Source organism: Chelonia mydas, chromosome 4, assembly GCF_015237465.2.
Source record: "Chelonia mydas isolate rCheMyd1 chromosome 4, rCheMyd1.pri.v2, whole genome shotgun sequence".
Classification (NCBI taxonomy): Eukaryota; Metazoa; Chordata; order Testudines; family Cheloniidae; genus Chelonia; species Chelonia mydas.
In genome coordinates, this window is record NC_057852.1 from 47,853,939 (window position 1) to 47,864,159 (window position 10,221).

At 46.1% G+C, this 10,221-nt stretch overlaps 1 protein-coding gene across 4 annotated transcripts in view; it reads left to right on the forward strand.

The window, feature by feature from the left end:
* The first annotated feature begins 1,378 nt into the window (after nucleotides 1-1,378).
* The window catches only part of PCDH10 (protocadherin 10), a 68,267-nt gene continuing 59,424 nt past the window's right edge, over nucleotides 1,379-10,221 (forward strand). For all 4 annotated transcript variants that reach the window (XM_043545642.1, XM_037897211.2, XM_037897210.2 and 1 more), the window contains exons 1-3: nucleotides 1,379-6,947; nucleotides 8,755-8,813; nucleotides 9,424-9,530. In XM_043545642.1, coding sequence (XP_043401577.1) covers nucleotides 4,347-6,947; nucleotides 8,755-8,813; nucleotides 9,424-9,530 — 2,767 coding nt within the window. In that variant the 5' untranslated portion in view covers nucleotides 1,379-4,346. The remainder of the gene's footprint in view (nucleotides 6,948-8,754; nucleotides 8,814-9,423; nucleotides 9,531-10,221) is intronic.

The following is a 10,221-nucleotide window of genomic DNA, read 5'->3' on the forward strand; positions in this document are numbered from 1 at the left end:
AATCACACAAAGCGGGCGATCTTTAAACTTTTGAGGGTCCCTGTTTATTGTCACATCTGGACTTACTGCTTTTACTCAATTACTTTTAAAAAATCACCTTTCTTGATTCTGAGCACTGAGCTCTGGCACACTGCAATAATAAGAGGCTTTAGATTAGAAACAGATTGCTTTCAAGTCATGTTAAATCACAGCAAGCAGTCATATATCTAGACGTAAGTTAACAAAGTGGCCCCCTTACAAAGGAAAATAGGATAGAAATTCCGTTTTTTTGTTTTTTTTTAAGTTTGTTGTTACACGTGTAAGGAGGAATTATTGCATTTTAAAGAACAAATAAACAAAGGGGAAGAAAAATAAACAAATGATTCAAATCCAAAATAAACACTTTATTATAGAAAAAAACAACTAAATCTAAGAGCCAAACTGTGCTCCTTAAACTTTCGTTTGCAACGGAATGAGAGGTGGGATAGAGAATTGCTAGTGTAGGGTCGACTTCCCGCTGTGTGAGCACTGATGGGTAACTTTAATGGTTCACCCCCTCTCTAGGTTGCTGCTCTGCTATAATTACGGCTCCCGTGGAGAGGCAGCACTGTGTTTGTTATATTGCACTTCAAAGCAGCCGTCATTACAACAACAAAGCCATTTGTTTATGTAATCCCTGTAAACTAAGAGCTGTGGACGCTGCCTGTGAAGGAAAATCAACAGAGCAAAGCGAATACATTAAACCTTAAAGTTGGTGATAAATGCAAAGGAATGCAAAATAAGATCCCAGTTCAGGGCGGGTGGAAAGGGAATTTCATGCGAGATGGAGTACGCTTGGGTCAACATCTGGATGGTGGCTAGATAAAAAATTCATTAAAATTCCCTAACTGCAGCTGCACGCAGTGCTTTGAATATTTTGGATTACAGCTCCTGCAAGCGAATACAAAAAAGAAGCATATGAATAACCAACAATTGAGTAAATGATGTAATGAATATAAACAGCTATTGAGATATATCAATTAAAGCATCTTACTTCACAGTTTCATCCTTTGGCGACATTGGGGAAATCCGGGAGGAGAGGAGGAATGAAGCCAGCGTCCTGCACAGAAATGCCTGCAAAGAAATCACATCTTGCCTGCAATGAGAGATTTTAACCGCTAGGAGGAGCCTGCTACCTACAATTGCAAAGCAAATCCACTCATCCCTTCAGCTACTACATCTGTATAAAACTTAAGTGTTATAGTTGATGCAGTGATTATTTACAACCAGATCGGTCCATCTATTGTATATCCCTCTCTCTTTAAGATTTCCAGGTTTCAATGAGCTGCCGGTGTTTGCGTGACTCTTAATTTCCATTCTCAGATTGTCTGAAACAGATTTAACAATCTACATTGTCATCCAAGTGGCTTTATTTGAGATAAATGCATACAAAATACAGAGAGATTTTTTTTAAAAAAATGCACCAAAATTTCGAGGGGTCAGCTAAAGCCCCTTCAAGTTACATGTCATTCCTTTCGGATCGTAGGAGTAAAAACGGAAGGAAGGAAAGGGGGGCACGACGACGACAAGGATGATATATTGATCCAATGGCTGTATTCATATTCAGATACGCCATAATCTCCTTTTCATTGATCCACAGGTCCTCTTATAAACTGTCTCTCCATTCTCAACCCCAGACATCACGCTGAAATCATGTTAGCTGCAGCGGCTTTAGCTTGGCTTTGCCGGGTTGTAAATTTACTGCAGCTGGAAAAGGATTAGCCATTTTTTTTCTGGTAACCCAGCTTTAACTGCTCAAAGATAAGACCCATTTACATGAAAGGAGCGAAGGAAGGAGGAGGACAAGACCAAACTGCAATGAATGAATAGATAGAAAGATAAATACAAACATTTTTAAATACGTAGAGGATTTTTATGTAACATGTATCGAAATGAACATGTATCGAAATGTAATTTCCTCTATTTCCACAATAGGAAAATGCATCTGAACAGACAGCTTGTTGAAATGTATCAAAGGAAGCCATCCTTCTACTGTTTTACTAGTTATGATCAAAGATGTGATCACGAATCATTGATCTTACAAGAAGTCTCTCTTTCTGCCTAATATTTGGTGTTCCTTACAAACAATAACCAAATAGCATTTAGCAAAAAGTGAAATCTATGAACATTTCATGGTATTTGTACAAGGTTTAGAAAGTTATACAAATGGAACTTCGGTTTAATAAATCACCGGGTATATTATATGGAACATCAACGTATCCACAGTTTAGATTTATGAACACGTGTATCAAAATTAATCTATAAATCTTAACAGATGGTTTACATTGTAATGTAGACACATACATACATATCTCCAAAATGTGTGTTACCTATGGACTTTACATACAAAACCTATTGATATAAATGTCATTGACCTTACTTATTACAGTCTTCTACGCCTACTGTCCTTCCACTATGGGGGGAGGGGGGAGGGAAATCTAGCGCTCTGGTGTTGAACAAGGCTTAGGACTATCCAATGTGTGTTGCTGAGTTTAAGTTGCAAAATAGTATTTCAGCAAAGGATACAAAAATGGATATTGTGTACAGTTGCAATAGTGACACAGCTACTAAATAACATTTATCAAAGTGCTTTCCATGTCAGGTAAGTTGAAACAATAGTAAACACCGATAAAAAAATGGTCCTTTGTACCCAGAGCATTGTATTAAATAATATTTTTCATCGGCAAACTTCTATTGACTCTTCCCATCTAACCCCCTTCTCGTCACACACAAGCTGATTTCAGATCCAGCATTGTTGATATTTATTCCACTCCATCACGCAAATTATCATATTCTGCTTTGATTCACATCTTGTACCATCTCTTTCACTTCAGACAGTGAAGCTGCAGAGGGTATAAATCAGGCCAGGATTTGGCCCAAATGCATAACGGTGTTAATTAGATGAACTGGGAAGAAGTGTAGGAGTGTGATGGAAACTTGCACTCTCTCAGTTGTCAACCAATTATTTAAGGCAGCCCAGTATAAAATAAGGCACAAGTTTCCCTTGTTTACTTTTTTTAAAATGTTTGTTTTACCACTGAACCAGATATAGAGCTGGCCAAACAGGAAAAAAAAAAAAAAGAAGAAGAAGTTAGTAGCTGATGGAAATTCCTCCGCCACGGGGAAAACTGGTTATTATTGTCGTCTTGGTTTGCACTGATGACGATAGGTGATCTCCCTATTCAGTAACTGCAGCAGGGGAATAGTAACTTTCCGAGGCAGAGATTCCCCAGTAAGCGCTTCGGGACCTGCAGGGTTATTCTCTCTGTGTGTCTCTCTGTGGCATGCACACAAACCAACTAGAGCTCTGGGCTCTCCCCCCTCTCTCCCCTGTGATGCAGCCTGCTTGACGTGCGCTGGATCCAATAGGCTGTCGCCCCTGTGGGTGTTGCTACACACTCATTGGTTGGCAGGAGCAGGGCGCTGCGCAAAAACAGAAAAGCCGAGCGCTCGGAGCTCAGAAACTGCCAGTAGAGATCACAGGAGCTGGAGCTGGGACAGGAGGAGAGCTGCAGCGAGAGAGCGCGTGAGAGGGAAGAAAAAGCACCAAGAGAAGAAAGACTAATCAACACATCAATAAAGAGCAAAACGATGACCATCATCATAACAATGGCAATAAAAGAAGAAAATATAAATAAAGGAAAGAAAATATAAAATAACAATAATTATTATTATAATAAAGGAGAAAATCCCAGAGAAATTCAGAGAATGAAAGTTTTGGGCGGCAAACCTTCTCTCTGCCTTTTTGATATTAGATCCTTTTGCTGGTTATATTTTTTTTTCATTTTTTCTGCCTTTTTCTGCATCTAAAGAGGGCATGTCCAGCGGTTCCTCCAGCAGCCTCTACCCCTCCTGCTCCCATCAGGAAGGCAAACCGAGGACAATCTTGAAATATAAAAATTTCCTCCTTGGGATTTGCTGCTGCCGCTGCCTCCACTGCCGCTGCAGCGGTGCAGTGCCAAGACTCTCGGAATAAATAAGAGCGGGCTACTGTGTATACTGTGTGTCTATCTATCTATCTATCTATCTCCATACAGCTCTAGGTATTATTAGTTGGCCATTTATATTGAAGATCACAGATGAGGTGGGAACGCCTATCTTCTTCGTTTGCTCAGCGTGTGAAATAATCATAAGAAAGAGGGAAATGGGGAAGAAAAACTCCTAATATGAAGCAGAAGGAATAATAATAATAAAACCCCTAGATCGAAATCCCACTCAGATCCCCCTCCCTGCACGCACGCACACTGCCCGCAGTATTTTGAGAGGAGGAGGTGGTGGTTTCTGAAGGAGGAAGTGGTGTTGGAGGGGATCTCTTTCCCCTTTTGGAGATGATTGTGCTATTCCTCCTTGCTTTGCTCTGGATGGTGGAGGGAGCCCTTTCTCAGCTTCACTACACGGTGCAAGAGGAGCAGGAGCATGGCACGTTCGTGGGGAATATCGCCGAGGACCTGGGCTTGGACATTACAAAACTTTCGGCTCGCCGCTTCCAGACGGTGCCCAACTCCCGGAGCCCTTACCTGGAGCTCAACCTGGAGACCGGGGTGCTGTACGTGAACGAGAAGATCGACCGGGAGCAGATCTGCAAGCAGAATCCCCCCTCCTGCCAGCTGCACCTGGAGGTCTTTTTGGAGAACCCCTTGGAGCTGTTCCGGGTGGAGATCGAGGTGCTGGACATCAACGACAATCCGCCTTCCTTCCCGGAGCCCGACCTGACCGTGGAGATCTCCGAGAGCGCCACGCCGGGCACCCGCTTCCCACTGGAGAGCGCCTTCGACCCGGACGTGGGCACCAACTCGCTGCGCACCTACGAGATCACCCCCAACAGCTACTTCTCGCTGGACGTGCAGACCCAGGGCGACGGCAACCGCTTCGCCGAGCTGGTGCTGGACAAGCCCCTGGACCGCGAGCAGCAGGCGGTGCACCGCTACGTGCTGACCGCGGTGGACGGGGGCCAACCCCAGCAGCGCACCGGCACCGCCCTGCTCACCATCAGGGTGCTGGACTCCAATGACAACGTGCCCGCCTTCGAGCAGCCCGTCTACACCGTGTCCCTGCCGGAGAACTCGCCGCCGGGCACGCTGGTGCTGCAGCTCAACGCCAGCGACCCGGACGAGGGCCAGAACGGCGAGGTCATCTACTCCTTCAGCAGCCACATCTCGGCGCGGGCCCGGGAGCTCTTCGGCATCTCGCCGCGCACGGGCCGGCTGGAGGTGAGCGGCGAGCTGGACTACGAGGAGAGCAGCGTGTACCAGGTGTACGTGCAAGCCAAGGACCTGGGCCCCAACGCCGTGCCCGCCCACTGCAAGGTGCTGGTGCGGGTGCTGGACGCCAACGACAACCCGCCCGAGATCAGCTTCTCCACCGTCAAGGAGGCGGTGAGCGAGGCGGCCGCGCCGGGCACGGTGGTGGCCCTGTTCAGCGTCTCGGACCGGGACTCGGAGGAGAACGGGCAGGTGCAGTGCGAGCTGCTGCAGGGCGACGCGCCCTTCCGCCTCAAGAGCTCCTTCAAGAACTACTACACCATCGTCACCGAGGGGCCGCTGGACCGCGAGCAGCCGGGCGGCGACGCCTACACCCTGACGGTGGTGGCGCGGGACATGGGCGAGCCGGCGCTGAGCACCAGCAAGTCCATCCAGGTGCGGGTGAGCGACGTGAACGACAACGCGCCGCGCTTCAGCCAGCCCCTCTACCAGGTCTATGTGAGCGAGAACAACGTGCCGGGCGCCTACATCTACGCCGTGAGCGCCACCGACCGGGACCAGGGCGCCAACGCCCAGCTCGCCTACTCCATCCTGGAGAGCCAGATCCAGGGCATGTCCGTCTTCACCTACGTCTCCATCAACGCCGAGAACGGCTTCCTCTACGCCCTGCGCTCCTTCGACTACGAGCAGCTCAAGGAGTTCAGCTTCCAGGTGGAGGCCCGCGACGCCGGCGAGGAGCCCCAGCCCCTGGCCGGCAACGCCACCGTCAGCATCATCGTGGTGGACCAGAACGACAACGCGCCCGCCATCGTCAGCCCCCTGCCCGGCCGCAACGGCACCCCGGCCCGGGAGGTGCTGCCGCGCAGCGCCGAGCCCGGCTACCTGGTGAGCCGGGTGGCGGCGGTGGACGCGGACGACGGGGAGAACGCCCGCCTCACCTACAGCATCGCGCGGGGCAACGAGGCCAGCCTCTTCCGCATGGACTGGCGCACCGGGGAGCTGCGCACCGCGCGCAAGGTGCCGGCCAAGCGCGACCCCCAGCGGCCCTTCGAGCTGGTGATCGAGGTGCGCGACCACGGGCAGCCGCCGCTCTCCTCCACCGCCGCCATCCAGGTGGTGCTGGTGGACAGCGCGGTGGAGCGCCAGGGCGGCGGGGGAGGCGGCGGCCTGGGCGCGGGGGGCGGCGGCGCGGGAGGGGCGGGAGGGGAGCATCGCCCCAGCCGCTCCGGGGGCGAGACCTCGCTGGACCTGACCCTCATCCTGATCATCGCCCTGGGCTCGGTGTCGTTCATTTTCCTGCTGGCCATGATCGTGCTGGCCGTGCGCTGCCAGAAGGAGAAGAAGCTCAACATCTACACCTGCCTGGCCAGCGACTGCTGCCTGGGCTGCTGCTGCTGCTGCCCCTGCTGCAGCCGCCAAGCCCGGGCCCGCAAGAAGAAGCTGAGCAAGTCGGACATCATGCTGGTGCAGAGCTCCAACGTACCCAGTAACCCGGCCCAGGTCCCCGTGGAGGAATCGGGCAGCTTCGGATCCCACCATCACAACCAGAACTACTGCTACCAGGTCTGCCTCACTCCGGAGTCAGCCAAGACCGACCTGATGTTCCTCAAGCCCTGCAGCCCATCCCGGAGCACTGACACTGAGCACAACCCCTGCGGGGCCATAGTGACAGGTTACACGGACCAGCAGCCAGACATCATTTCCAATGGCAGTATATTGTCCAACGAGGTAAGGTTCAAAGGGATTTGTAACACTCTCCAACCCCATCGTATCTAACAAGCTTCGCTCAGCTGTGCACGTTCATTACAGGTGCATGCGTCCCTGTGCTGCTTTGCTTGTTTGCTATTATTTTTACGGTTTTGACAATGAAAAATGAGCTTGCTTTTGTTTTCTTATGTACTCTGATGCCCCTGATTCTCACTCTCCCTAGGGCTTGCAGGTCTCAACCACTCTGGATTCTCTCTTGTCTTGTCAGTGTCACTGTCAAGCTGCACTGCAGTCTTTTCCCAACCCCATCTTTGCTTTCAATTAGTCTCTTGAAGCTGCTTCCCTTCGTTTCCCTTTGAAGAATGTCGCTTTTCTTTGCCCCTCCTTCATAATAGCCTCTTATCCTCATGCTTCTTTGATCATAAATACTTGCATGGTTTTCATCACCTGTCAACAAGAGAGCCTGACACTGCATAATAGTTTCAGCTGTGATCTACCTTAAAGTGAGTCGATTGCTTCTTTTCATTTGAAGCATCAGTTCTGCACTGGACAGCATTTCAGAAACTGTTGCATCCAAACTCCCACACCATGTGAATATGAGTGAAGCTTGCTAGCGTCTCTGTATTAAAATAACATGATGATATACTCGTTTCTAATTTTATTTTAACTGTATGCTGTAAATGAACCACTTTTCCATCTTCTAGAATGCTCCTGGCAAAATCACTGCAATTGACATTAATGAAGTTACCTGCACAATGAATTCAGAGTTTTCCTAATGCAAAAAAGTAAAGCATTTATATGTGTTTCTACAAATCTTTGCATGTACAATTAAGGCTGTGGGGGAAACCCCTCTGGAGTTTGTGAACATCTCTATACTTGGCAGGAGCTTTAATTAATGTGAAAATTAGTGTTCATTAATTGACTTTTTTTTTACTCTGCCTTAACAGTTCTTTCCTATACTGAAGGAGAACTTGAAAATAAAACATCACAAAAGAATTTCCGTGAAAGCATACATCAAGGCTTAACATTCTCACCCATTAAACATGTTGTCTATATTGTACTATCTAGTGCGTAAAGAATTTCTGTGGAAGCATATATCAAGATTTAACATTCTCCTATTAATCATTTTGTCTGTTGTATTTTAACTAATGTGTGCACCAGTACATTATGGTGATGCACCACTGAAAGAAAAAGCAGTGTTCCTTAATACTGATTTGCTGAGTACTTCAAGGCCAGTTAAGATATTGTTATATTTTGTTTAAAATTGTTTTAAAATCTGTCTGAAATATTTTAAATATTAGCCTTTAGTGTAGACCCTACATCAGATGTTTATAAAGACATGTGGCTTCTGGTACTTTCTGAGGGCAACAGGATATCCCATATTTTCTTTTCAGGACTCAATCTGTCTGATTATTACTCTCCCTTTTTCTCATATAGGATATTTAAAAAACACAGTGGGGCAGATTAAGGACCCCCCCCCCCCCCCCCCCCCCCCGCTCACAGTGAGTGGTGCTTTACATCACAGGTAGCCCCATTGATTTCAGTGTAATTAACTTACACTTGTGGTATAAGATACTATTCAGCATGATTAAGGGGATCAGGAGTTGGCCTTAAATAACTGAGGAAAACCCTTATTTATTGATCTGTAGTCCCACTTGCATGAGTAAGGCCACCAGGGTTTGGCCCCTTAAATGTAAGGAAAGAATTATTTGTGGCCTACCTATAGCTGTACCTTTGTGATGAGTTTTCCTGGCTGTATGTGTGTGCCTTCTGATGTCATTGGTTGTAAAAATATTGAGTTCAAATAAGTTCCAATTATTTTTTCTAGACAAAACATCAGCGTGCAGAGCTCAGTTATCTAGTTGATAGACCCCGACGAGTAAACAGGTATGAGCTCCTTATTCTTGTTTTCTTAATGTAGGAATATATCCAAGATGTATTTTAGCATGTGTGAGTGGGGATGTAGAAATGTGTTTACTTCAGATGTAAAATAATAGCTAAGCAACCAAAATTTATTTAAAATTATGAATTTATTTAGAGATACCATTAAATAAAATAAGCAGTGCCACATAAACATCTCTGAATTATGGCTGTTGTGAATCTGTTTTAAGCCATCTGAAAAGAGAGCAAATTCTAATTCTGTACTCGTCAAAAATGTGCTTTAAATACTTATGAGTCCCTCCTTAGATTCTGACAGACAATATTGATTTATCTGAGTGTTAATTTAGACTTCCAGCTTAAGCAAATGGTACCAAATTATTTACAACAACTACATGTAACACAGGCAGTGTAATAATGGCTACTGTCTATTTCGGTTGGATTAATAATGCCTGAATATACAAGTTTTGTGTATGATGGACAGACTGGTTCTGCAGAAATAGTGTTGCAGAGAGGAGGCCTGGATGAATGCAGCACCATGTGTGGCCATGTGATGGCAGAAGAATGTTTTATGAGTCCCTCTTCATGTTTATTCTCATAAGATTTTTGATGTTTCTAGTTCTGCATTCCAGGAAGCAGACATAGTAAGCTCTAAGGACAGTGGTCATGGAGACAGCGAGCAAGGAGACAGTGATCATGATGCCACTAATCGAGGTCAATCCTCTGGTAAGTCTGATAAGGGAATCTAAATATTTGATCTTTTAATAAGAGAGCCAGAAAGGGCAATTATGTGGTTATAAATAATATAACATGAGTGTTTATAGGTACAGCATATGTATATAATGTATGAATGGATGAATTTACTGTCAACTTGATGGTATACTGAGATAGTCAAGAGATTGTTTCTCAACCCTGACTAGCTTTTGAGAAGTATAGCTGTTTTCTGCAAGTTGTTCTGTATCCTTGGCTCTTCCTGCACATTAAAGCAAAGTTGTTGGTATATCTTTATAGCAGACCACAGATTTTTCAACAGCCGATTTGAGGAATTTCAGAGTATCGGGCAACTTTGATTAGTGACTGTAGCTGGCATGGTAGTGTGAAGCATAGTGGGAGTTCCCAAGGGAAAGACTGAACTCTCTGATTGAATGACTGCCAGATTGTGAGGATTTTTGCTGGGATCGGTGGAGACACATAGAGTGCTTTGAATATGTAATGTGTTATACTTTCAGACTTTCTGAGGCTTGTTTTGTAATTCAAATAAAGGGACTTATAATATAATGATGTTCTTGTTAATGAGTAAAAGGTATACAGTGGTCATCCCTTCAGTCCTAATGAAAGAAGAAAATGTTTAAAAATACTGTTATATCATGATTTAGAGCAGATAGATGTGTTTAAACAGTGGAATTATTTTTGCATG